The sequence below is a fragment of the Hyperolius riggenbachi genome, chromosome 10, assembly GCF_040937935.1.
Source record: "Hyperolius riggenbachi isolate aHypRig1 chromosome 10, aHypRig1.pri, whole genome shotgun sequence".
In the NCBI taxonomy this organism is placed as follows: domain Eukaryota; kingdom Metazoa; phylum Chordata; class Amphibia; order Anura; family Hyperoliidae; genus Hyperolius; species Hyperolius riggenbachi.
Genome location: NC_090655.1, coordinates 247,921,052 through 247,949,027, shown reverse-complemented (window position 1 = coordinate 247,949,027; position 27,976 = coordinate 247,921,052). Strand labels below are relative to the sequence as shown.

The following is a 27,976-nucleotide window of genomic DNA, read 5'->3' as shown; positions in this document are numbered from 1 at the left end:
GTTGACTTCAGTAATTCAACATGAAAGGTGGAGCTAATATATGAAACAGGAGCCCTTTGCAGGTGTTTTGGATAAATTAGCTGATTAGAGTCTGACACTTTGAGCCAAGAACATTGAACATTTTGACAATATTGTAACTTTATGAGATTTTGATTTTGGGGTTCTCATAAGCTTTAAAGGGGAACTGAAGAGAGGGGTACATGGAGGCTGCCATGTTTATTTTCTTTTAAGCAATACCAGTTGTCTGGCAGCCCTGCTGATCCTCTGCCTCTAATACTATTAGCCATAGCCCCTGAACAAGCATGCAGCAGATCAGGTGTTTCAGACTTTAAAGTCAGATCTGACAAGACTAGCTGCATGCTTGTTTCTGGTGTTATTCAGATACTACTGCAGAGAAATAGACCAGCAGGGCTGCCAGACAATTGGTGTTGATTAAAAGGAAATAAATATGGCAGCCTCCATATACCTCTTACTTCAGTTCCCCTTTAAGCCATATACTCATCAAAATGATAACAAAGGCTTGGAATATCTCGCTTTGCATGGAATGAGTCTACTGCATATACTGTATTAGTGTCACCTTTGAAGTTGAATTACTGAAATAAATGGACTTTTGCACCCGAGCACATACAATGCAGCGCAGGAGATTTGGGCGCAACCAACGCCACCATAGACCGTAATAGGAATTACAGCTATTGCGGTGCACAGTGAGTAACTTTGGCGCCATCAGAAGACTGAGCTGAAGTTACTTTTAAAACCCTGTAATTCCGCAGCCAGCAATAGCTGGAAGCTAAATTACATAATTCCCCATTATCCACGTCGACCTGGAGGGGGAATAGTAATTAACGTCGCCGGGACTTGAGCAGGATAAGCCCTATATTGGCTGTATTCTGTGCCCAAGTACAGGTTGTACCATATTCTAATTTTTCAAGTTTCACCTCAATCTTTTTATGGGCTTCAGGTTTGCTTTATATGGTGTATAAACATAGTAATGTCGGTTGCAGTTCCCCTGTTCTCCACAAGGTGGTAATTTGATATACACCCAATGGAACGCAAAGACAAGAAAGAGTGGAACGCATAGATAAGAGAAGGTGGAGCCTATAAGCAGGAAGTGGTGCCAGTACAGGAAGTGCAAAAGAGACATTGCTGGAACTGGCAGCAGAAAAAGGTAATACTGTGCTATTATTATTTATTGCTGTTCTCTTTTAATTATAAATTGGCAACATATCAGGAAGTGCTCTGCAATAAACTAGTTAGGGGATGTAGATTGTGAACAATCATTAGATTCTAGAAACTAGTATGCAGGAATTGGTGAGAGTACCTCTGATATACTGTACCTTCAGGGATCAGTGTTATCTTATGGATAACTTAGGGTGTAATTTAAAATATTTTGGAGAGCTAGTATGGTTGAGGTGAACCAGCAAGAGAGTCCATAGAGAACAGTTCTGCAATCAATCACAGCAACATCTACAGCTTGAATTCTAATTGGCTGAATAGTGTGGGAATTACTACAACCTTTTTGAAACCTAAAAGTCCAAGAAGGCGCTGTTCACCCCAATCAGGTTAGTGGTGTTTCCCGATGAAGTTTTCTGCTGGGTCACCACAATCATTCTAGCTCCGCCTCACCAGCTCTGGACATAGTTCAGGCTGTGGAGGACATGCTAATGAGGCAAAGAATACAACAGTATTGTGCATACCCACTGGTCTTTGTATCATTCATTTTCCTTCATATTATCATTTGAAAATAAAAAAAATAGATCAATTTAAATGAGAAGGATAAAGTTTGGAGTCACTTGAACTGTGAGCCCATTTTTCAGCAGAAAAACATATTTACATAAATCTGTACATCACTCCTAAAAGAGGGACAAATGAGGAAGAAATAGGACAGGTGTTTTTTGTTCCAAAAGAGGGACTGTCCCTCCAAAAAAGGTGCTGTTGGGAGCTATGATTGTATAACTGCTGCATTGATATGCCAGCCAAAGTGGAACACGGCGATTGTCAATATAAAGACACAATGTATGGTGGTTAGAGAAATAAATGTCAGTCTGCGGTGAGCATAGTTTACAGTGGCAGAATTTCTGATAAGCTACATGGTGCATCGATCCTCTGGGTGACACTGCCAGGCCAGAGCGCTGTGCAGACAACAGACAAGCAATACGTTCTTTGTCTCTGCTGAGGGAGGAGGGGCACCGGGAACGATGGAGAGGTCTTTCCAGGCCAGGTAAGAATGGGAACAAGGGACTCGGTTGGCAATGGTCGCTTAAAGATCTGAGCAGACTGTGAAGAACACCGGTACACACACTAGGCTTTCAGTGCCAGCCAACCCCTGGCAGAAGGACGATGGGGTCGTGCACAGGAGTGAGAGGAGGAAGAAGGAGAACAATAGCTTTGGCCTGATTGGCATGCTGGATCTCTCACTGATGCATCTGTGGCATCTTCAGCCAAGAATAGTCTGGCTTGTGCTTAAGGCTTTAAATAAGGTGAATAGGAGATGGTTACCGCTACACTCACCCTGTCATAAGGTGCCGGAAAGCCAGTTGAAGCAAGATTATCAGATATGGAAGTATGATCCGCACACTTCGACAGGTGTAGTCCAAACAATTTTATTAAAGCAACAACAGGATGAAAGTACAGGCTGACATGTTTCGGACAGCAATGTCCTTAATCATAACCCCAATAGGCTATGATTAAGGACATTGCTGGCCGAAACATGTCAGCCTGTAGTTTCGTCCTGTTGTTGCTTTAATAAAATCGTTTGGGCTACAACTGTCGAAGTGTGTGGATCATACTTCCATATCTGATGAAGCTTTAAGTGACCCTGAGATGTGGGGGGGATACTTATCTGGGGCTTCTTCAAGCCCCCCATAGTCTTTGAGGTTTCCTGGTGACCTCCATGTCCCCTCCGTTGTTACGCTGTTGCCAAAATTAAAGTTTGCATCCCAGCTGTGTCGGGCACTATGGCCAATGCTGTGTTCCAGCTGCACTCACAGGCTCAGAAACAAGTCTTTACAAACTTGAGCATGCGCAGAATTCTCCCAGTCACAGGAGCGTGATCGAGGAGGTGCGGCCGGGACAGTGCATGCACCATACTGCCAGTTACAGACTTTTATTGGGGTGACAGTTTCACCTGTAAGACAATGTGGGACCTCAAAGGCCATAGGGGGATGGGGGGGGGGGTGGAATTAGCCCAAAATAAGTAAACAGGATTTTTTTTCCCCCATTTCAGATTTTCTTTAAGTTGTGTTCAACTAACATGCATGCGTTGGCTGGCTGTTAGGTATGTGTCCCCACCACTGTAATACACCACGTCTGAGCCAGAAGTCAAATCTAAAGACATTTTAAAATCCAAGAGGATCCCCCACACACAGAGAGAACACATAAATCAGGCCTTGGCAGGCTTTTTCTACTGTGGGCTGCATTCCTCTAGTGGCCCGCATGCGTCTCCTCCTCTCCACCCTTCCCCTCTGCAGAATTGCGAGTGGGTTTAACCCAATTGCATCTTCCAACAGCTATCTCCCTGGCCACAGTGGCATCATGAGGCACACTGGCACGTACTGAGGATGGGTCACATGACTCCATTGTGGCCATGCAGATCGCCACTGGAAAAAGTCATTGGGTACTGAGTGAGTTAAACTTTTCATTACACACCGCAAGCAACTTTGCAGGGAGGGAGGAGAGGAATCTGGCTGGCTGAATTCAAAACACCATCTGGCCAGCTACTGGTAGGACTAATATGGTAATTGATCTTTGTGTCGTAGATAGATCACATGACTACATCATTGAGGATGAATGAGGACCAGAATTGCATGACCGAGAGGATACTGGACCTCACCCTGGAAATCATCTACCTGCTGACCGGAGAGGTGAGGAGGATTCTGGGAGGTTGCCTGCATGACAGATTTGACTTCTGTGAATAAACTTGGTGATGATTGTTTCTGTTTATTATTATTATTATACAGAATTATGAAGTAGTAAAGAAGAGGGTATCGATGTCTAGCAGTCGTCTCCATGGACTATCGTGTAACACAGAGCCCCTACCTTACACCTTGACTCCAGAGAGAAACAAGAACAGGGTTCTGGATATCATCCACAAGATAATGGAGCTGCTGACAGGAGAGGTAAGCCGTGCTGGGAATTATGGGACATTATCTAGCAACAGCAGGGGTGTGTCTGGTAACTGCATCATTGTGTGTGTCAGGTTCCTATAAGGTGTCAAGAAGTCCCTGTCAATTCCTCCATGCAGGAGTGGCAGAATTCAGGAGGACACAAGAATTTCCACAAGGATGCCGTGATGGGGAATCAGTTGCCCCTCACATCACCAGGTAGGAGAGAGAAGTATGAAGAGTCCACCTAGATCCCCCATCATCTGATAATCACATTGAGACAATGTATTCACTCAGTATGTGTGTTTCCTACAGATGGATCCAGCAATAGAAACCCACCAGAGAAATGTACGGCTCCTCTTTATTCCCGGGATTGTACACAGGAGCATCCCACCATCCCCCACCATTATCAGGTTGGTGAAACTGAGAGTTAACATCTCAGATTTCACTCCAAACTGTATAAGATCAAACACCATCACTGAGGAGCATCCGTGTGTTGTGTATTGTTATTTTGGAGTTAATATTTTCGATTATTTTGGTTTCTAAGGGTGAAGAACTGTTTGTTGTGAAAGTTGAGGTTAAAGAGGAAGAAGAAGAGGTGTCTGTGATGGGTGATCAGAAGTCTACAGAGGAGGTTGAAATGATGAGGACAATTAAAGAGGAACCATGTTCTCTGAATTTGAGCAAAGGTGAGTAAGAAACCCTACATGAAGAAACATGTCACCTCTCCAAGTGACTGCTAGACAGGGGCATATCTGGGTAATATAGCACCTATGGCAAACACTGAAATTGTGCCACATATCCATACTGGAGGTGTCCCTCCAGTATGGATATCCAGAGGTGTCTAGGCCAGTAAGAGTAGCCAAGGAGGTGCCCCCCAGTATATGTAGTGAGAATTAGCCCCCCAGTGTTGTTAATCAGAGGTAGCACCCAGTATGGGTCGCCAAAGATAGCCACGCAGTATACGTAGCCAGATAGCCAGAAGTAGACCTCCCAGCATAGGTAGTCAACCAGTTTAGGTTGCCCTCCCAGCATAGGTAAGTAAACAAGTTGTCCTCCCCCCTCCTCCCATGTATAAGTAGGCCCCCATTATAGGTTTCTAGAGTTGGCCCCCCAAGTGTAACGAGCGGCATCCTTCACTATGGTCGTGGAGCATGAGGGAGAAGGGGGCAGCCATGGCGCCCATGGAGCTGTGGGTGCCCATGGCACGAGCCATGCCTGCCCCTCTCTGGATACGCCTCTGCTCCTAGAAGTGAAAAGTAGAAATGTCAGTATCCCAAATTCTGATAGAGTGCAGGGTCTAGAGCAGAAGAGGGTGGTCTTCAGTGTCATGCACAGGAGAAAGATCCAGGAGAAGAACAGAAAAAAATTCACCCTGCAACTTGGCTGTGAGGATATTGTCGGTCTACTAATGAGGGACTCTTCAGTGTTGTGCGTGGGGAGAAGCATCAATGGAATTGTTTGGGTCTTTCTAAACAATGTGTTCAATTAACCTGAAAGCATCTGTATGCCCCCCCCCCCACCCCCCCCCCCCCCCCAAAAAAAAAAACACTTAATTGGAATTAACAGTTGGATCACTGTGCTAATGTTTCTTTAGCACATCCTAAAGATTCTCAATGGGGTTCAGCAATTTTTGACGTTTTTGCCACCCAGCCCCCCCTACAGCGGTGCACATACATGAAACCAGGATGATTGGGTAATGCTGTGTTTGCACCCATTTGTTCTGCAAAAATATATTTCTATCTTTTATAGTCTTTTTTTTTTTTTTTATAGATATTTGAAGTTTGAATGAGGGTCAAATTTTCATTGGCCTGAGGAAGGGGGCTTAGACCCGTGAAATGTGTTGCCTGTGCTAAATAAATATTTATTTGTCTATACAAAGATCTAGTCATTGAGGTAAGCTACCTCATTTTGTTAATCTTGTTTTTAATCCAATTTAATTCACACTGGGGCACCTCTTTACCCAAATTGTGATTATGTCACTAGGTCATCAATAAGAAGACTGAAAAGAACTGGCCGCAGTACTGAGCCTTGTGGCACATAGAGATGGGCCGAACCTCCGATTTTAGGTTCGCGAACCGGGTTCGCAAACTTTCGCGTAAAGTTCGGTTCGCGTTAAAGTTCGCGAACTGCAATAGACTTCAATGGGGATGCGAACTTTGAAAAAAAAAAAAATTATGCTGGCCACAAAACTGATGGAAAAGATGTTTCAAGGGGTCTAACACCTGGAGGGGGGCATGGCGGAGTGGGATACATGCCAAAAGTCCCGGGGAAAAATCTGGATTTGACGCAAAGCAGCGTTTTAAGGGCAGAAATCACATTGAATGCTAAATGACAGGCCTAAAGTGCTTTAAAACATCTTGCATGTGTATACATCAATCAGGTAGTGTAATTAAGGTACTGCTTCACACTGACACACCAAACTCACCGTGTAACGCACCGCAAACAGCTGTTTGTGTAGTGATGGCCGTGCTGGACTGGTGCGCACCATGGCGAGAGTGCAGGTTTTGGTGGCTTTACAGCCCATATGGTCGCCTGGCTGATGTAGCTGAATGACAGAACAGTGACTGTCCAGCTGATCAAATTTGGTCTGACCACAATGAAGCAACGACCTTATTATCTTTTGTGTGCCCCCCGAGACACTCATCGAGGCGCCGGTCATTGCTTCATTCTGATACGCAAGCCCCTTCACCACGGCAAGGTAATGATCACGAAGGGGAATGGGCGCATGTACATGCCTTTTCTTTTGTTGTTGCAGCTGCCTGCAGTGCAGCCAGAAAAATTAGGCAGTCATGTACACGCACCAGAAAAAATATTACAGCGGCCGCTGCTAGCAGCGGCCTAAAAAATTCAGCAATCCGCCTGGAGTCCCGGACCCTGTTGGTGGTGGCGGAGAAGGTAGTCAAGCGGCCTGCAGGCAGACATGCTGTGTGGAGGGACTGGGAGCGACTTAGTCTTCTTGGGGCAGCCCAGGCAGCCAGTCACACGGCGTGCAGGCAGAGATGCTGTGTGTGCGGGGACTGACTTAGTCTTGGGGCGGGCAGCAGCCCTCTGGGATCCATGCCTCATTCATTTTGATAAAGGTGAGGTACTTAACACTTTTGTGATTTAGGCGACTTCTCTTCTCTGTGACAATGCCTCCAGCTGCGCTGAAGGTCCTTTCGGACAGGACGCTTGCGGCAGGGCAGGAGAGAAGTTGGATGGCAAATTGGGACAGCTCTGGCCACAGGTCAAGCCTGCGCACCCAGTAGTTCAAGGGTTCCTCATCGCTGTTCACAGCAGTGTCTACATCCACACTTAAGGCCAGGTAGTCGGCTACCTGCCGTTCCAGGCGTTGGTGGAGGGTGGATCCGGAAGGGCTACGGCGAGGCATTGGACTAAAGAACGTCCGCATGTCCGACATCACCATGAGATCGCTGGAGCGTCCTGTCTTTGACTGCGTGGACACGGGAGGAGGATTAGTGGCAGTGGTACCTTGCTGGCGTTGTGCTGTCACATCACCCTTAAAGGCATTGTAAAGCATAGTTGACAGCTGGTTCTGCATGTGCTGCATCCTTTCCACCTTCCGGTGAGTTGGTAACAGGTCCGCCACTTTGTGCCTGTACCGAGGGTCTAGTAGTGTGGCCACCCAGTACAGCTCATTCCCCTTGAGGTTTTTTATACGGGGGTCCCTCAACAGGCAGGACAGCATAAAAGACGACATCTGCACAAAGTCGGATCCAGTACCCTCCATCTCCTCTTGCTCTTCCTCAGTGACGTCACGTAAGTCAACCTCCTCCCCCCAGCCGCGAACAATACCACGGGCAGGTTGAGCAGCACAAGCCCCCTGCAACGCATGCTGCGGGTGTTCTCCTGCCGCCGTCCCCTCCTCCTCCTCCCCCAAAGAAACACCTTGCTCATCATCCTCTGAGTCTGACTCGTCTTCTGCACACGACTTCTCTTCTTCCTCCTCCTCCCCCCTCTGTGCTGCCGCAGGTGTTGAGGAAACAGCTGGGTCTGATGAAAATTGGTCCCATGCCTGTTCCTGCCGTAACGGTTCCTGGTCACGCTCATTCACAGCTTCATCCGCCACTCTACGCACAGCACGCTCCAAGAAGTAAGCGTAGGGAATTAAGTCGCTGATGGTGCCCTCACTGCGGCTCACCAGGTTGGTCACCTCCTCAAACGGCCGCATGAGCCTGCATGCATTTTTCATCAGTGTCCAGTTGTCGGGCCAGAACATCCCCATCTTCCCAGACTGTTTCATTCTACTGTAGTTGTAGAGGTAGTGGGTGACGGCTTTCTTCTGTTCTAGCAGGCGGGAGAACATGAGCAGGGTCGAATTCCAGCGAGTCGGGCTATCGCAAATGAGGCGTCTCACCGGCATGTTGTTTTTCCGCTGAATTTCTGCAAATCGTGACATGGCTGTGTAAGACCGCCTCAAATGCCCACAGAACTTCCTGGCCTGCTTCAGGACATCCGCTAAGCCAGGGTACTTTGCCACAAATCTTTGAACAACTAGATTCATGACATGTGCCATGCAGGGTATGTGTGTCAGCTTCCCCATATGCAAAGCGGCAAGCAGATTGCTGCCGTTGTCGCACACCACGTTGCCTATCTCCAGGTGGTGCGGGGTCAGCCACTCATCCACCTGTTTCTTAAGAGCAGCCAGGAGAGCTGCTCCAGTGTGACTCTCCGCTTTGAGACAAGACATGTCTAAGATGGCGTGACAGCGTCGTACCTGGCATGCAGCATAGGCCCTGCGGAGCTGGGGCTGTGTAGCTGGAGAGGAGAACTGCCACTCAGCCAAGGAGGAGGAGGACAGCGAAGAGCATGTAGCAGGAGGAGAGGAGGTGGCAGGAGGCCTGCCTGCAAGCCGTGGAGGTGTCACAATTTGGTCCGCTGCGCCCTGCTTGCCATCGTTCACCACCAGGTTCACCCAATGGGCTGTGTACGTAATGTAGCGGCCCTGCCCGTGCTTGGCAGACCAGGCATCCGTGGTCAGGTGTACCCTTGACCCAACGCTCTTCGCAAGAGATGACACCACTTGCCTCTCAACTTCACGGTGCAGTTGGGGTATGGCCTTTCTCGAAAAATAAGTGCGGCCTGGCATCTTCCACTGCGGTGTTCCGATGGCCACAGATTTACGGAAGGCCTCAGAGTCCACCAGCTGGTATGGTAACAGCTGCCGAGCTAACAGTTCCGCCACGCCAGCTGTCAGACGCCGGGCAAGGGGGTGACTGGCCGAAATTGGCTTCTTCCGCTCAAACATTTCCTTCACGGACACCTGACTGCTGCTGTGGGCAGAGGAGCAGGAACCGCTCAAGGGCAGAGGCGGAGTGGAGGAGGGTGCCTGTGAAGGTGCAAGGGAGAAAGCGGCAGAAGCAGATGATGCACCTGAAGGAGGAAGAGGAGAAGGAGGGTGACTTTTCTTTTGTGTGCTGCTGCTGCTTTTGCTCAGGTGGCCATCCCATTGCTGTTTGTGCCTTTTCTCCAGGTGCCTTCGTAAGGCACTTGTCCCTACGTGAGTGTTGGCCTTTCCACGGCTCAATTTTTGTTGGCAGAGCGAACAGATGGCTTTGGTCCGATCTGAGGCACACACATTAAAAAATTTCCACACCGCTGAGCCACCCTGGGATGTGGGCACTATGGGGACCTCAGCAGCTGATGCTGAAGGGCAAGTTGGCTGGCTGTACATAGGTGGCGATACATGGTGCCGGACTCTGCCACCAGCTGTTTCTGACGAAGAGCTGCCCCAGCTTCTTTCAGCAACTTCTCTCCTCCTACTACTCTCTGACTCCCCCTCTGAACTGTCCCCCTCTTCATCTCTTCTATTGGGAACATACAGAGGATCCCTATCATCGTCAGCATCGTAATCATCCTGCCCAGCTTCGCTTGCCTCAGAAAAATCCAAACATGCACCATCAGTAGGTCCTTCATCCTCCTTACACGTTACATCCATAGTGTTGCCGCGTAACGCAGACATATGAGCTGGTGAAAAATCATCTGGCTGTAACAACAATGGCTGTGCATCAGTGATTTCACCACTAAATAATTCTTGCGAAGTGTCAAATGCAGCGGAAGTGGTGCTAGTAGTAGCGCTGGTGGCTGAGCAAGATGAGGTGTTCTGTGTCGCTAAATACTCAACCACGTCCTGACAATCTTGGGAGGTGATGGGACGTGCCTTCTTCCGAGCACTGTACTGTGGGCCAGGTCCACACGAAATTACATTTACACGACCTCGCACAGACCTGCCGGGTGGCCTTCCTCTGGCTCTGGCACTACCTCTTCCTCTACCTGTTTTGTCCATATCGGGTATGCACGGAGTGGTATATCACACTGCGTGCACTCACGTAGGTAGGTGGGTTCACTTAACTGCACAGGTATGCGCACTGATGCGGTGGGTTCACTGAACACAACAGGTATGCAGTGGCGGGTTCACTGAACACAACAGGTATGCAGTGGCGGGTTCACTGAACACAACAGGTATGCAGTGGCGGGTTCACTGAACACAACAGGTATGCAGTGGCGGGTTCACTAAACACAACAGGTATGCAGTGGCGGGTTCACTGAACAGGTATGCAGTGGCAGGTTCACTGAACAGTACAGGTATACAGTGGCGGGTTCACTGAACACAACAGGTATGCAGTGGCGGGTTCACTGAACACAACAGGTATGCAGTGGCGGGTTCACTGAACAGGTATGCAGTGGCGGGTTCACTGAACAGTACAGGTATACAGTGGCGGGTTCACTGAACACAACAGGTATGCAGTGGCGGGTTCACTGAACAGGTATACAGTGGCGGGTTCACTGAACAGAACAGGTATACAGTGGCGGGTTCACAGAACAGGTATGCAGTGGCAAGTTCACTAAACACAACAGGTATGCAGTGGCGGGTTCACTGAACAGGTATACAGTGGCGGGTTCACTGAACAGAACAGGTATACAGTGGTGGATTCACAGAACAGGTATGCAGTGGCAGGTTCACTGAACACAACAGGTATGCAGTGGTGGGTTCACTGAACAGGTATACAGTGGCGGGTCCACTGAACAGAACAGGTATGCAGTGGTGGGTTCACTGAACAGGTATGCAGTGGTGGGTTCACTGAACACAACAGGTATGCAGTGGCGGGTTCACTGAACAGGTATGCAGTGGCGGGTTCACTGAACAATACAGGTATACAGTGGCGGGTTCACTGAACACAACAGGTATGCAGTGGTGGGTTCACTGAACAGGTATGCAGTGGTGGGTTCACTGAACAGGTATGCAGTGGTGGGTTCACAGAACAGGTATGCAGTGGTGGGTTCACAGAACAGGTATGCAGTGGTGGGTTCACAGCACAGGTATGCAGTGGTGGGTTCACAGAACAGGTATGCAGTGGTGGGTTTACAGCACAGGTATGCAGTGGCAGGTTCACTGAACAGGTATGCAGTGATGGGTTCACAGCACAGGTATGCAGTGGCAGGTTCACTGAACAGGTATGCAGTGATGGGTTCACAGCACAGGTATGCAGTGGTGGGTTCACAGAACAGGTATGCAGTGGTGGGTTCACAGCACAGGTATGCAGTGGCAGGTTCACAGAACAGGTATGCAGTGATGGGTTCACAGAACAGGTATGCAGTGGCAGGTTCACTGAACAGGTATGCAGTGGTGGGTTCACAGTACAGGTATGCAGTGGTGGGTTCACAGAACAGGTATGCAGCCAGTCAGGAACAAGTTAAGCCTAACTAATCTTTCCCTGAGAGACAGTCTGCAGCAGCTCGCCCTACTCTCACTAACGCAGGCAGCACACGAGTGACCGTAATGGCCGCCGCTGCCTGCCTTATATAAGGGGGGGTGGGGCTCCAGGGGGTAGTGTAGCCTAATTGGCTACACTGGGCCTGCTGACTGTGATGTAGAGGGTCAAAGTTGACCCTCAAGGTGCATTATGGGGCGAACCGAACTTCCGCAAAGGTTCGCCAGCGGGACGCGAACGCGAACCACCGAAGTTCGCGTGGAACCGTTCGCCGGCGAACCGTTCGGCCCATCTCTAGTGGCACACACTTACAACCACTCTTTGTATTTTGCCCTTTAACCAAACGGTTACCATTGTACATACATTCTCTCCCAGTTCTCCTACCCTGATGTTCTGTCCAATGCTGTAATGGACAGCAAAAGCACTAGTTCACCCACACGGTAAAGAGGAAAAGGGGACTATGTCATCACTAACACAATTTTCATATATGATACAGTCACATGACCCAGACATCTGTGCACAATGCTTTTTGCCTATAGGCATTTCAGACAATTTCACTTTTACCTAGAGACAATGTTTCATTGATCTGAGGAAGCAGGTGGATGCTTGCGAAACGCGCTGCCCAGTGTATTTGCATAAATTATTTTATATCATTCCTCATCTTGGGGTTTTTCTTGCTTTTAAAACTGTTTATAATCACGTTACACATCCTTTGGAGTGCCTCCCTCTCACTAGTACACCATGGGGAAGGTTTTTAGTATGGGCAATTGTTTGTTTTTACATATTCCATTTTTCTTTGGAGCACGACCTAAGTGCCCTGCAGCACGTCAACCCTCTCTGAGTGGTTGGTGATATCACCTTCAAGCAAAAGTCCAGTGTTGCCATTTATTTTCTTTCCTTTTTGCATTACTTTATATACTACACCATAAGGTTCTCCTGATTCTCTACTCTCTGTTTTTTTTATCTCCCCCTGGAAGAACGACAAATATTCCAGACTCCCATCATTAAATATTCTTCTGATATTTCCATCAACAGATGGAGACAACATTGGAAAACTGTGGGATGGACGTCTTATCTTCCCTCCAGATGATGCTGCAGAAGATAATGGCGTTACACAATGTTCTCCAGGAAGGATCTCCAATACTGGAAATACACATCACAGACTTTACCATGAGGAAAGATCGCAGGATCCCTCTAATCTTCAGGAATCTTCTGAGAGATCCCATCCTGTTACCTCAAATACCCACCCTGGATCTCTTAGCGTGGCAACATCAAAAGACCCGTCTAATACCGTGGAATTTTCAATCATCCACTCTCGTGCTGTCAGACAAGGAGGTGATAAAAGTTTTCCGTGTCCTGAGTGTGGGAAATGTTTTACAAAGAAATCGCTGCTTGCCAAGCACCAGAGAGTGCACACCGGGGAGCGGCCCTTTCCATGTTCCGAGTGTGGGAAATGCTTCACGGATAAGGGCAACCTTCGGATACACCAGAGGAGTCACACGGGGGAACGTCCTTTTTCCTGCTCCGCATGTGGGAAATATTTCACTGTGAAAGGAAACCTTCTCAGGCACCAGAAAATGCACACGGGGTACTGTCCTTTCACGTGTTCAAGTTGCGGGAAAAGCTTCATACAGAAGGCGCATCTTATTAAGCATCAGAGAGTGCACAACCACTGAGCGACGTTACCTCTGTGAGGCAGATTTTACAGTATCAATCCTTCTGTTGGGGGAGCAATCATAATATTAAGGTATGGGGGTTTGTTAAAAGGTCATCTTACCCAAAAGCTATAGGCAGAGTCACCTGGACATCCTCCACCTGTAACCCTTGATTAATTTTGAGTGATCTTGTCTACTCCTTCCCAACCTTTGTGATGAGCAGAAAAGTCTCCCAACAAACAAAACTTTATTTGTCCTGGGAATGGAAAGAAACATAGCCAATCAAAGTCATTTGCTGCGGATCTGTTCGCTGGAGAATTGTTTTGCTGTCCACTGAGCACCAAATGAATAGACTTAAAGGAATACTGTAGGGGAGTCGGGGGAAAAATGAGTTGAACTTACCCGAGGCTTCTAATAGTCCCCTGCAGACATCCTGTGCCCGCACAGCCACTCACCAATGCTCTGGCCCCGCCTCGGCTTTACTTCTGGAATTTCAGACTTTAAAGTCTGAAAACCACTGTGCCTGCATGGCGTGTTCTCGCTTCCGCTAATGTCACCAGGAGCGTACTGCGCAGGCCCAGTATGGTCTGTGCATGCGCAATATGCTCCTGGTGACATCAGTGGGAGCGAAGACATGGCAACGCAGGCCCAGTGGTTTTCAGACTTTAAAGTCTGAAATTCCAGAAGTGAACCAGAGGCGGGGCCCGAGCATTGGTGAGTGGCTGCATGGGCACAGGATGTCTGCAGGGGACCATTAGAAGCCTCGGGTAAGTTCAACTCATTTTTCCCCCGACTCCTCTACAGTATTCCTTTAAAATTCCAGTGGGTAGAGGGGGGAGGGGTATCCTACAGGGCAGGTGATGTGGAGATCTCTGCAAAGATGTCGTGACCAGGTTCCCGAGAAATTAAGTGTGAACTGGCTTCTCTCTCTCCAGCTGCTACCAATGACATAACAATAAAAGTTGTTTAGATAATACCTTTTATTATAATGTTTAATTTTTACATAGCACCAACATCTTCCATAACGCTGTACATAGTACAAAACAAATAGTGGGGAGCATAGATACAGGAGACATCCAGAGCTCTGTACAATCAGGACAAATACATACATAGTTGATGTGTGGGTTGAGACATCCCCAATACTGGTACATCTTCATATGATAAAGTACAGCAGGATAAGAAACACTTGGAGGAGGTCCCTGCCCTTGCAAGCTTACAATCTAGAGGGTAGTGGAGACATTAGGGAGGAGACAGTCACAGGAGGCAGTGAACCTCCAATGCTACCTTTAAAGTTGAACACGGCTCATTAAGTTTTACATTAAGGAGGCTTTTTCCAGCTCCCAGAAGTCTCTTTGTCCCCTCTGGACAGCACAGAATGCTCCCGGCCAGATGCCACCAAACCGACTGGGTCACCGGCCACTACAAAGGGGACAGCAGAAGACTGAATGATAGCGGACCTGCAGCGACATTCACAGGCTTTTAGGTGCTGGAAGAAGCCCCAGGTAATTAAAACTTTATGAGCTGCATTCAGCTCCCGTATCCTTTAATGACGAACTGTACAAGATGCAGAACTGGTTCAGAAGCCTTTCAAGTTATTTCTTACATGCACAAAGTTATGTATGATATTCTGAGTGTATACAGCAATTTGGAAACAGTTCGGTTCAATAAACTTGAAAAGCAGTTTATGAAATGATTCAGAATTTTGGAGGTAGGACTGAATATCAACTTGGGATTCATGACAAACTATGATCCTTGTACCTGACGCGTGTGTGTGTGTGTGTGTGTGTGTGTGTGTGTGTGTGTGTGTGTGTGTGTGTGTGTGTGTGTGTGTGTGTGTGTGTGTGTGTGTTTTGGCACTTTCTGGGAATGGATCCATGAGAAAAGATCCGATTTTCGTTCAAACAAATCTGTTTCTGTTCCGTTTCCATTCCGTTGGTTCAGTTCCGTTTCCTTATATCCCCCCCAGACCTTCATCACCTTAGTAGATTTTTGCTGGCTAGGAGGGTGCATTTTCTAGCCCATGTGATTAAAGGATCAGTTTGTCATTGCCTCACATGCAGCATTTCTGCAGCATCCGTTTCCGTTCTGCTGGGCTCCACTGTCTGGAAAGATCGCTGCAGCACCAAACTTACGGTCCATCCATCGGAGTGTGCGCTGGAACGGATCAGTTCAAACAGACCAATGCAAACGGATCCATAGGTTAACATTGGATCAATTTGCATCCGTTATGATCTGTTCCGTTACAACCTGCGAATGGACCGTTTTGTACTGCCAATGTGAACCGAGCCCAAGAGTCTACCATCCGGACACAATCACTAATTTCAGACGTGTGTGGAGCTGACAGTAGCACCTGGTTGAGGATGGCTGTCATAAAAATACACAATATCACACATCATAATCTCTTGCTGTCCCCGGTCTGCCAATGCATTTGTTAATTTACAGTGTTTACTCTTATTGTTTTTTTTGCAGTCATTACAACCAGGCATCATTTTTACATTTCAAAGGAAGTGGGACTTTATTGAACTGAAATGTAACATGTTTTAACATGCTGTATACACCCAGAATATCATATATAAGCTTATGCATGTAAGAAATAGCTTTATACGGTTCTGATCCCCTTTTGTATCATGCCTGAACAAGAAACTTAAAGTTTTGAAAGCTTGCAGCAAAATCTTGTACAGTTACTCAATAAAGCATACCTCCCAACTGTCCCTCTTTTGGATGGATAGTCCCTCTTTGGGAACCCAATCCCACTGTCCCTCTTTCCTCCTCATTTCAGGACTCAAGTATAGATCTATGTAAATATATGTATTTTATTGACTGAAAAATGTGTGTAATTGACACTAACCTTCAGGGGCGTAACTAGGCCACACCGGGCCTCCCTGCAGAATTTCAGAGCAGCCCCCCCCCCCCCTGGGGCCCGCTCGGGGCTGTTTTGTAGGGGCTGGAGGGGTGGCAGCACGAGGGGAAAGCCTTGGCCACAGTCGGCGGGGAGAGGTTAAGTTCTCCCCCCTCTCCCTCACCTCGGGGCTCTCCCCTCTGTGCTCCCCTCCAGCTAGTTACAGTGTGGGCAGCGGGCAGCGACGGGCAGATACATACCTTCCGTGCGTTCCACCGCATACTCCTCGCTGTATCGTCTGATGTCACTTCCGGAAGTGACGTCATTTCCGGAAGTGACAACAGACGCTAGAGCGAGGAGCATGCGGTGGAACGCACGGAAGGTATGTATCTGCCCGCTGCCCACACTGTAACTTAAGCTAGAGTGGAGAGCCCCGAGGTGAGGGAGAGGGGGGGAACTTCCCCTCTCCCCGCCGACTGTGGCCAAGGCTTTCCCCTCATGCTGCCACCCCTCCAGCCCCCACAAAACGGCCCCCCCGCGGGAGCAGGGGCTGCGGGCCCTATTGTTACGCCAGTGCTAACCTTTATTCCCATCCTTTACATTGATATATTTCTTATATTCAAATGTTAATATGAAGAAAAATGATGACCCAGGATAGAAAGGACCAGTGTGGTTTGAATTATAAAAGACTAAGAGGGAGTCAGAGAGCAGAGGACACCTAGTGGCTGCAGCGGGAGCACCACAGAGACCCAATGGTGGAAGAGGTTAGCCCCGGCTGTCACTCCCCCTATGCTGATCTGTGAGTCTAAATAAATGAAAACAGCCAGGGGAACACAGTAAGGGGGGCCTGGTGGAAGAGGAGGAAGGAAAAAGACCATATTCCCCCCTTCCCGCTGGGAACAAGTAATTCTGAATGTAGGAAGGGGGTCTCCCAAAAGTTTTGCAGGAAGGCCTCACTATACATAGTTACACACCTGAAACTGGGTACCAGCTTCTGGATCCCTCTGAGGCTCCCCACGTCCTGCTCAAGACCAGTGATCCAGAGCAGTGAAGTTTGCAGCTGCATGAAAAAGTGCAGCCACACTGCACAGGATGCCTTGCACCTGCGCAGTAGCATTGGCTCTCTTCTGCGCAGTGTGCAAAGCATCTAGCACAGTGTAGCCGCATTAATTCACGGATGGGAACACGGCTGCGCATGCTGCCTTTGTCCAGCAGGTTCCTGGGGTCCCAGCTCTGGATCAGAGGAGGCGAGGGGGATGGGAGTGGCTTCTCTCTACTAAGGTAAGTAGCACTTTATTCATCTGCATATGGTTCTCTCTTTTATCGGTAGTGTACTGTAATTGGCACAGTGCTACTTCTTCACAGTGCTGCAATTTCTCTAACTGTTCCCTAACTGGAAAATACAGACTGCTAATCAGATGCGAATATTACAGAACTGGACAAAGGAATGAGCTTCCTGTCTGCAGGACCGGATCTGTACTAAGGCCCACTGTCACCAATAATCGCCTCCCCCCTCCCTTCCTTCCTAGAGGAGTTATCAGGGAAAATGAAAAAAAAAAGAGCTGTACTCACCTGGGGCTTTCTCCAGCCCCTTGCAGCCGACCGTCCCACACTGACCGCTCCGCTCTCCGCTGCGGTCCTCTACACATGCGCGAAGACCAGGATGGCGGCGGAGAGCGGAGCGATCAGCGTGGGACAGTCAGCTGCAAGGGGCTGGAGAAAGCCCCAGGTGAGTACAGCTTTTTTAAAAATTTTCCCTGATAACTCCTTTAAAACATAGAACAAAGAAAGAAGCAGTACATGCTCTGTCCACTCACGCTCCCTGTAATTTTGCACACCTGCCCTGATGTGCACAGCAGCCTATAGTGTTCTGGGCATGCATACTTCAGAAATTACACCCGAGCAGCATTTGTGAAGAAGAGATGAGGACAGTGAGGGATGATTTATTTTGACATGTGACCTCTTTTCTCTCCAAGTCCCAGCACCCTTCTGCTTTTACCCCCAAAGGCCATGGCCTTTGTAGCCTTCTCAAAAATCCAGCCCAGTCTGTCAGTATTGAGTGGGCCCATTCCACAATCTACATGACATTTGCATATAAAGCAAAGTTATTTACATCTTATTGGCGTTGTCTATTGGTAACAGAGGGAAGCCAAACAATAAAATCAGTCTTTTTATACTCCTTATTTTCATCTTCTTTACATATTTAATGAAGGTCAACTGAGAATATTAGAAATTTTGATTTATAAACGATGTCAGTTATTGAGGTGGTAGCATTGTTGGTATGGGAATGGAAATGTGACAGAATTTTAACCTATGTAACATAATGTGGGAGCACAGGGAAGAGCAGTGACTTGATGGCTGCAGTTCCTCTATTCACCACAAGGTGGAGGCATGGCTTATACCAGGTGGAACGCACAGTGAACAAAGAGGTGGAACGCACAGACCGGAAGTGTAATGCATAGGACAGTATTGCACTTGGCATCAGAGGAGGTAATATAGATTATGTTATATTTTTACCCAGTAACCCGACTGCATCCCCTCCCCTATCACCAGCAACTACTGCTACACACATATACAGAATATTATAATAATATATGCATGTTTTGCATACGTTTATATATTTCTGACTTACTCTGTAAGGCTGTGTAGAAAAAAAAATCCAACTCATTCAGTGTTTGCACCAGAGAAGCTTACACTCTAATGTTCTCACCACAATCACACACTATTATTATTATACATTTATATAGCTCTGACATATTCCACAGCACTGTACAGAGATCACTGATCCATTCCCATCAGTCTCTTCCCCAGAGGAGCTTACACTCTAATGTCCTCACTACAGTCGCAGTGGGGTCTCCTGGCTTCCAGATTAACCCACACAAAGCATGTGAGAGTACAGAGATTGTAAGCATTGGATCCACTGCCTGATTGTCACAGATAGTTTTAGTAACACTGATAAGTGATTGTAAGATTTACAAATTAAATGGCAAATTTTCTTTCACTAGGAATCCGAAATTGGAAAAAGTAGATTCAGAGACTACAGTTTATTTTATTAGCTGACAGTTAATCAGCCAAATCTGATTAGGTCGGCAAAGTTAAGGTTCATCAGCTACACATTCTGCTCCCTCGATCCATGAATACACAATGCACAATACAGGCCTGCTTGTCTTGAGGATAATCAGGAATATTTGGTAAATGCTCACCCTACTGTATCCCAGAGCCCTGCTTTGCAGATCATTCTTAGCTTATGTTACTTCTACAGACAAGAAGCTTCCCGTTTCGATCACGAGACACCCCTATACCATGAGGATGGACAAGGACCAGAGTCATGTGACCGAGAGGTTGTTAGACCTCACGTTGGAGATCATCTATCTGCTGACTGGAGAGGTGAGGAGGATTCTGCGAGGTCACATGACATTACTCTTATCTCTGTTAATAAAACATACACCTGACTGGTGAGGTAAGGAGGATTCTGGGAGGTCACATGATGTCCCTCTTATCTCTATTAATGAAGCGCACACCTCATTGGAGAAGTGAGGAGGATTCTGGGAAGTCACGTGACATCAGTCTTATCTCTCTTAAAGGGGAACTGAAGAGAGAGGTGTATGGAGGCTGTCATGTTTATTTCCTTTTAGACAATACCAGTTGCCTAGCAGCCCTGTTGATCCTCTGCCTCTAATACTATTAGCCATAGCCCCTGAACAAGCATGCAGCAGATCAGGTGTTTCAGTGGTTCAGACTTATAAGTCTGATCTGACAAGACTAGCTGCATGCTTGTTTCTGGTTTTAATCAGATACTACTGCAGAGAAATAGACCAGCAGGGCTGCCAGGCAACTGGTATTGATTAAAAGGAAATAAACATGACAGCCTCCGTATACCTCTCTCTTCAGTTCCCCTTTAATAAAGCAAACACATGACTGAAGAGGTGAGGAGGATTCTGGTGATATTTAAGGTGATGGTTGTTACTGTATGTTTTTTTTATATAGGATTATGAAGTAGTGAATGAGACAAAAAAGATGTCACTCAGCAATCGTCTCCATCGGTCATCTCCTATCACAGAACCCCCACCTCACTCACTGATGCCTGCAAGAAACAATGAGGAGAAGATTCTAGAAGTCATTCACCAGATGATGGAGCTGCTGACAGGAGAGGTGAGCAGTGCTGGGAATTATGGGACATTATCTTGTAACAACAAGGAATGTGTGGATCAAGGATAGACTGGACAGGAGATTGGATTCGGCACTGACAGTGTCCTTCTCCAGCAACAGTCACCATGGCCTCCCTATCTCTGCATCGGTCAGAGGTGCGGCCAGTCTCTGCCAGCACTGGCAAATGGCTTTTACCATAAACTCTTTCAGGAGTGTTAGTCAACCCCAAACACTGGCAAGAGTAACAGGTTCCTCTAACCTCGGCCAACAGTCACAAGTGGTCCCCAGTCTCTTCCAGCACTCACAGGTGTCCCCACACCCCCTAATCTCTGTTATCGGCCACACATAGCTCCCATCCCTCTGCCTACAGTCACAGGTACTCCGCAGTCTCTCTGCTATGAGTCACAGTTTAACATTGATCTATGCCAGGAGTCACTGGTGACCTAGGATGTCTGTAAGTTTTCGCTGGGGAATCCCAATCTCTTACCAGTATAGTAAGAGGTACTCCCATGTGTGTCATCTCTGCCCATCCTTAATTTGCCAGCAGGTATACATGCACCACAAGGCTGTGGGGTTAGTGATACATTTGGGACACAATGTAGGGTCATAGGAGACTCTGTATAAGAGACTGGAACTTTAGCAACTTGTGTTAGTTACATGCGGCCCTATCCTTCTCTCCCCACCCATCCCCCATACACACTCACACATGCCCTGGTGCAATTGGTTGTGTTTGAACCTCATATATAATGGCCCTTCATCCATATTTTAGAGGCTGGCTATATCCATGGGGCTGATTTATTAAACCTACATCACGCGGCACTCACGGATCGCAAGTAAGAGAAGAGCGCATGCTACCGGACTGCGCATAGTGTGCGCATGCCAGTATTACCTGTGCTGCTTGAGCGCAGTAGGTTTAATAAATCAGGCCCATTGTCTGTGTTCCTGTAAAATGTCGGGATGTGGACTGTCTATTTTTCCACATCTATTCATCAGCTAGGTGGGACTGAGGATTTGGAACTAAAAACTGAGACCAATCTACTTAAAGTCATATGAAACTCTGCATTTCCTCTTTCTTTTACAAGATTATTGACAGCATAAAATTTACTACTATGAGACAGTTAAACACAGCACTTAGTTCTTCTGTGGAAAGCTTCTGGCGGCATCCAATGAGGTGATAGCATTATCTTTTGTTTACATTCCTTTGTCAGATACATTTTGTAAACATTAGCTGACTTCTGAAACTGAGCTGTACTGAGCTGAGAAGCAGAAAGAGCTGAGAAGTGATCACTAGATAGATCTTAATATATAAACACAGCAGCTATGCGTCCTTTGAAGACCCGCCGGGACTCAGAGTGAGTTCAGTGGAGCTCCCGTTAGGTTAATGGAGCACTCGTTAAGCTAGCAGCGCTTGCTTTGCTGCACTACCGCAGCATAGCGTGCGCAGAAGAATTTTACCTCGCACTGCTGTCATTAAGCTGCGCTGCTAATCAACCCCATTGTCTTGCGATGTCATTCTCTATCATTTTGTGGTGGTAGGCTGAGCAACCAGTCATTTTGAAAGTGGAAGTTAAAGAGGAAGAAGACGGGAGACAAGTGAGTGATGATGATGAGCTGTCTATGGGGAAGGGTGACCTGCTGGTGATAGTTAAAGAGGAAGAAGAAGAGACGGATGTGACGGATGACCAGCGGATTACCAGGGAGGATGACATAATGAGGACAGTTAAAGAAGAAGAAGAAGAGAAATATGTCTGCGATAATCAGCAGCTCACAGATGGAAAGAAAGGTTAGTGAACACAGGATAGCGGATCTCTCTTTCACTCTGCTTGACTTATTGACATCCTCCTCTCCACCTTCACTTCTGTTATCTGTCCACTGAGGTCTTTGTTATCTATGCAGTGTCTTAAGATGGCCATACACTGGCAGATGGCCAGCCAATATTACCAATAGATAGATCCCTCTCTGTTCGAAGTGAGGGATCTATTAAAGGGAACCTAAACTGAGAGGGATATGGATGTTTCCTTTTAAACAATACCAGTTGCTTGACACTCCTGCTGATCTCTTTGACTGCAGTGGTGGCTGAATCACACACCTGAAACAAGCATGCAGGTAATTTAGTCTGACTTCAGTCAGAGCACCTGATCTGCATGCTTGTTGAGGGGCTGTGGCTAAAAGTATTAGAGACACAGGATCAGCAGGAGAGTCAGGCAACTGGTATTTTAAAAGGAAAAATTCATATCCTTCTCAGTTTAGGTTCCCTTTAAGCTGGCCATATACCCCTCGATCTGCTTCCAGATCAAGCATCAGAGAGATCTCTCTCTGATCGAATCTGATCAGAGAGAGATCTATTGCCTGCCCACACACTGTAGACAGATTTCCAATAGATTTCTGGATGTAAATCAAATTGTCCTAGCACTGCTGCCTGCCAGACCGCCACCTCAATGATGTCACTACATGCAGCAGTGTCACATGGTACAGGCGCTTATGGCTTACTATTTAAAAATACACCGGACACAGGAGGAGGCGAGGAGTCACGCCGGCATGACAGGTGAGCCTGCAACACACACCACGGCCTGGGGGGAGGGGACATGTTATATGGGGTGTGGCCAGACGGACACAGGAGGAGGCTGGGAGTCATGCCAGGTGAGCATTCAACACTCACCACGGCCTGGTGGGAGGAGACTCATTCTACGTGGTGTGTTGCCAGACTGACGCCAGACACAGGAGGTGAGGAATCATGCCGGCATGACAGGTGAGCCTACAATACTCACCACGGCCTGAGGGGAGGAGACATGTTATATGGGGTGTGGCCAGACGGACACAGGAGGAGGCGAGGAGTCACGCCAGCGTGACAAGTGAGCCTGCAACACACACCATGGCCTGGGGGGAGGGGACATGTTATATGGGGTGTGGCCAGACAGATGCCAGACACAGGAGGAGGCTAGGAGTCATGCTGGCGTAACAGGTGAGCCTGCAACACTCACCACAGGCCTGGGGGGAGGTGACATGTTATATGGGGTGTGGCCAGACAGACGCCAGACACAGGAGGAGGCTAGGAGTCATGCCGGCGTAATAGGTGAGCTTGCAACACTCACCACAGGCCTGGGGGGAGGGGACATGTACATGGGATGTGGCCAGACAGAGGCGGACACAGGAGGAGGGGAGGAGTCACGCCGGCGTGACAGGTGAGTATGCAACACTCACCACGGCATGAAGGCAGCAGCTGGAAATCAAACACTGTGTTACCGACGCACACCCAATGAAACGCTGTTATCATTGTGCTCCCAATCGAATGCTGTTACTGACGTGCTCCCAATCGAACACTTTTACTGTCGGTGTGTGCGCCAATCTAGTCGCCACCCCGCGATAGCGCACACACAGCAGCAGATACGAAACAGAAACGCGATCGCGAGAGGTGCGATCGCCAGACGTGACACAAGGTTACAGCAAGGCAGAGCACGAGAGTAGCAAAGGCACAGCAAATCATACAATGAGGAGATACGGAAAATAACAAACGCTAACTGAACGCGAACACCGCACTCATTTGCAACAGTGCACGTGTTCATGCGCGGTCTCCACGTGATAAGCACAATAGAGACAAGCATGCCTAACTAACCATCGACAGACAAACATGAAACAGAGGACGCGAGCGTTTGCTTAACGGTTACCTCACCGAGCCTCCAGCAAGCGTTCGTAGCAGACAAGACAGACACACGAAAACAGGGACAAGCGAGAGATAGGATCCACAGCACTAGCGAAAGTGGCTAGCGCGATCCAGGAAGACAGAACAGAAGGATCCACAGTACTAGCGCAGGATGCTAGTGCGATCCAGGTACAGAGTAGCAGAACAGAAGGATCCACAGCACTAGCGCAGGATGCTAGTGCGATCCAGGTACAGAGTAGCAGAACAGAAGGATCCACAGCACTAGCGCAGGATGCTAGTGCGATCCAGGGAGGCAGAACAGAAGGATCCACAGCACTAGCGAAAAGAGGCTAGCGCGATCCAAGTAGACAGATCAGAAGAGATCGCTGGTAGCAACCGCTGCACCAGCTATACTCCAAGAACAGAGATCAGAATGATTTCCTGTCGACCACCGCTGGGACAGGACAATCGCAACAGAACAAACAAAACAGATAAGCAATCTTAACTGCACTAAGGAAACCTGCCTAGTGCAGTTTCCAGGAATTACTCTAAGCTGAGAGTAAGGCTGACACTCCTCCAGGAGTGTTTCACAGGAAGGAATCCTTATGACCAGCCAAGCATTGTGGGAAACACATAGTACTTATAGTACACGCCTCCAATGAATGTGGCCAGGCAATTTGCATGACAACGTATGCAAATTCCTCAGCAAGCACAAGCTGCAAAACTGACAGAAGCTCTCCTTTCCAGAGTCCTGCTGCATGCAAACCTAAACAATGGTCAGGCAGCTGAGCAGATCATTACAGACCTGTTTTAGAAAAAAAAAAAAAACATATTTTGGGGGCACTAACTATCTTTTTGGCCATTGTTTTATTTTTGCATGTTACAACCCCTTTTGGGCTGGTTACACACCAGGACGTTGCGTTTAGGGGACGTTATAGGGCACATAACGTGCCCCCAACGCCACGCCTGGTGCTCTCTGGTGTGGACGTCGGAGTGAGCCGCGTTGTGCAGCTCACTCTGGCATCCGTGATGCCGTGATGCGTACTCGTACAGAAGTAAACACTGCACGTCACCGAGTGCAGTGAATATTAATTAGCCATGTTCCCGGCCGCTCTCCCCTCCTCCCCAACATGACTGAGCATGTGCAAACAGTAGTAGTAGAATGCACGGCATGCAGCACTTTGCTGCGTTACAATGTAACGCAACGTGGGCAGTGTGAACTGCCCACTTGTGTTACATTGCTGTTCGTCGAGGGGGGGAGGGTGTTACAGGCTGCACTAACGTGCGCCTGTAACGTCCCTGTGTGCAAGAAGCCTTAAGGTTGCTCCATGTTTCATTTGAGTTGGCAAAAAATGATTGTAAATGACATAGGGATTGATTCATTAAGCTCCACTGCTACAGCAGAACAGCTTAATGATAGCAGCGCGAGGTAATAATCTCCAGCGGACGCTATGCTGCCATAGTGTGCGCTGCTAAATTACGTTCTGCTCCAAAAGTTTAAAGAGCGCTTCTATAAACTTAATGAGTGCTCCACTGAACCCGCCCTGAACCCCGGGGGGTCCAGTGGCTTCAAAGGATGAGATTCCTGCACTTTGATTGGCCTAGTAGGCTGCCTGTCAGGTGACAGTGCCAATCAAAGTGCAGGAACAGGCAGCCTACTGGGCCAATCAAAGTGCAGGAATCTCATCCTTTGAAGCCACTAGACCTGCCGGGGCATAAGGCAGGGTCAGTGGAGCGCTCGTTAAGTTTAAAGAAGCGCTCGTTAAACTATTGGAGCAGAGAGTAATTTAGCAGTGCACACTATGGCAGCATAGCGTGCGCAGGAGATTTCCTTCGCTCTGCTGTTATTAAGCTGCGCTGCTGTAGCAAGCTTAATGAATCAATCCCATAAAATGTTATCTTGGTGTTATGTTTTAAATATTAAATAAGCTTTTTTTTTGCATGAAGGGAGAGGGTAGTAAAAAAATATTCTCATATCAGTTTTCTGATTGTCCCCAGTGACATGGCAGGATTCTGTGACACTATTCAGTATGACTCCTCATTGTATCAGGCAATGAACCAATCTTCTGTTTATGTTCCTCTTCTCTGTAATAGATGGACTTAGCCCTGCGGAGAGAAATCTTATCCCATCTCGGTTATATAATGCAAAAGGTAGCAAGGAACGCTCAAGAAAGAATGCTGAAGAGGCATCTAATTCTGAGGATTCTAATTCTGCCCCACCTCACGCTGTCAGCCATGAGGGCGATAAGCTATTTCCGTGCCCCGTATGTCATAAACATTTTGCGAAGAAAAGGCTCCTCACTTTGCATGAGAAGATACACACGGGTGAGCGGCCTTTTTTGTGCTCAGAGTGTGGGAAACGCTTTATTCACAAGGGAAACCTCAAAGCCCACCAGAGAATTCACACTGGCGAGCGCCCCCTTACTTGTCCGCAGTGCAGCAAAGGGTTCACCCGCCAAAGAGACCTTATTACACACCAGAGAAAACACACAGGCGAGCGTCCGTTTTCATGTTCAGAGTGTGGGAAAGGTTTCACAGGGAAAACCCAGTTTGTGGAGCACCAGAGAAGTCACAAAGGCGAGCATCTTTTTCCATGCGATCAGTGTGGGAAAGGTTTCAACCGTAAAGGACACCTCCTTGCACATCAGAGAAGTCACACCGGCGAGCGTCCTTTTTCCTGTCCAGAGTGTGGGAAATGCCTTATGTCCAAAGGAGGCCTCCTGAAACACAAGGCGGTTCACACAGGTGACCGCCCTTTTACGTGTCCAGAGTGCGGGAAATCTTTCACCGATAAAGGAAACCTTCTCAGACACCAAAAAATTCATAAAGACGAGCGTCCTTTCTCTTGTTCAGAATGCGGGAAAAGTTTTAGGAGCAAAGGAAACCTTTTTACGCATCAGAGGTGTCACACCGGCGAGCGTCCTTTTTCGTGTTCAGAGTGCGGGAAAGATTTCAGGAGCAAAGGAAACCTTTTCTCCCACCAGAAAAGCCACCGTGGCGATCGTCCATTTTCATGTCCGGTGTGTGGGAAAGGCTTTGCCGATAAAAGAAACCTTCTTGGACATCAGAAGAAGCACGCGAGTGAGCGCCAGTTTCCCCATTCAGAGTCTGGGGACGTTTTACCTTGAAGTCTGACTTGTAAGGTGTTTTCTGCTGCTAATAACAAATGTTTGAACTGAGGCGCCAAAAAGTATGAAAACGTTGAAAAACTGTTTAAAAAGTGGGGAGTTATGGTGGCCTTGCCTCCCTCGTAGATCAACAGACATAAGGCCGTGTTTTTAATTAACAAATAACATTGATTGGATGCTCCACAATGCGACGCAGGCTACAATCCCACTTATCAGACACATAAGGGCGAGAAATACTATGAGTCTGGGTCGCAGCCAAGCGCCTCTGTCTGATCCATTTTTTAAGTGTCTGCTGCTAATAAGTTTATCCTGGTGTCCGCTGGACTGTGATTTACATTGCTACATGTGATCTTAGCCTAAAAGCAGAGAGGCATGAATTGCATCTCTGTGGCATATCAAAGTGTTTGTGGAAGTGGAGGGGGAGGAGGTGCCCCGATTCAGGGATGGGGTGAAGACCAGAGGGCACTTACCTCCCAATAATGATAGATAAATTATGACTAAAGGTTTTTCTGATGCACCAATAAAGCTTGTATTCATACTTAAAGGATACCTGAGGCAAAGTGTGCATCTAAAATGGTGGCTACAGATGTCCTTATACTTACCATGCCTCCCGTTTACTGCCGACCACATCTATTTGAATGAAAAAGGCCCTGTTAGTTTCTGCAAGTCACTATGCGCTACTTGTTTGGCGTAGTGCACATGTGCACAGCCCCCCTCCCGGCAATGGCAGAGTGGTGAAGGAGGTGCAGC

At 47.8% G+C, this 27,976-nt stretch overlaps 1 protein-coding gene across 1 annotated transcript; it reads left to right on the top strand.

The window, feature by feature from the left end:
• The first annotated feature begins 1,122 nt into the window (after positions 1–1,122).
• Positions 1,123–27,976, top strand: LOC137537050 (zinc finger protein 420-like). Its single transcript, XM_068259197.1, has 12 exons — positions 1,123–1,165; positions 3,756–3,860; positions 3,957–4,115; positions 4,196–4,319; positions 4,416–4,513; positions 4,648–4,789; positions 12,851–13,476; positions 15,940–16,000; positions 19,572–19,696; positions 20,297–20,461; positions 21,995–22,241; positions 26,193–27,976. Exons 2-12 carry the CDS (start codon positions 3,765–3,767, stop codon positions 27,224–27,226), a joined length of 2,877 nt encoding a protein of 958 aa, XP_068115298.1. The 5' UTR covers positions 1,123–1,165; positions 3,756–3,764; the 3' UTR covers positions 27,227–27,976.

What these genes read in the sequence shown, in the direction of transcription:
- LOC137537050 (XM_068259197.1), top strand. Translation starts at nt 3,765, where the DNA reads ATGACTACATCATTGAGGATGAATGAGGACCAGAATTGCATGACCGAG. An exon ending in ATCTTATTAAGCATCAGAGA is followed by an intron (nt 13,477 to 15,939) that starts GTGCACAACCAC and finishes TTTTTTTTGCAG; the next exon opens with TCATTACAACCAGGCATCAT. An exon ending in GCTCACAGATGGAAAGAAAG is followed by an intron (nt 22,242 to 26,192) that starts GTTAGTGAACAC and finishes TCTCTGTAATAG; the next exon opens with ATGGACTTAGCCCTGCGGAG.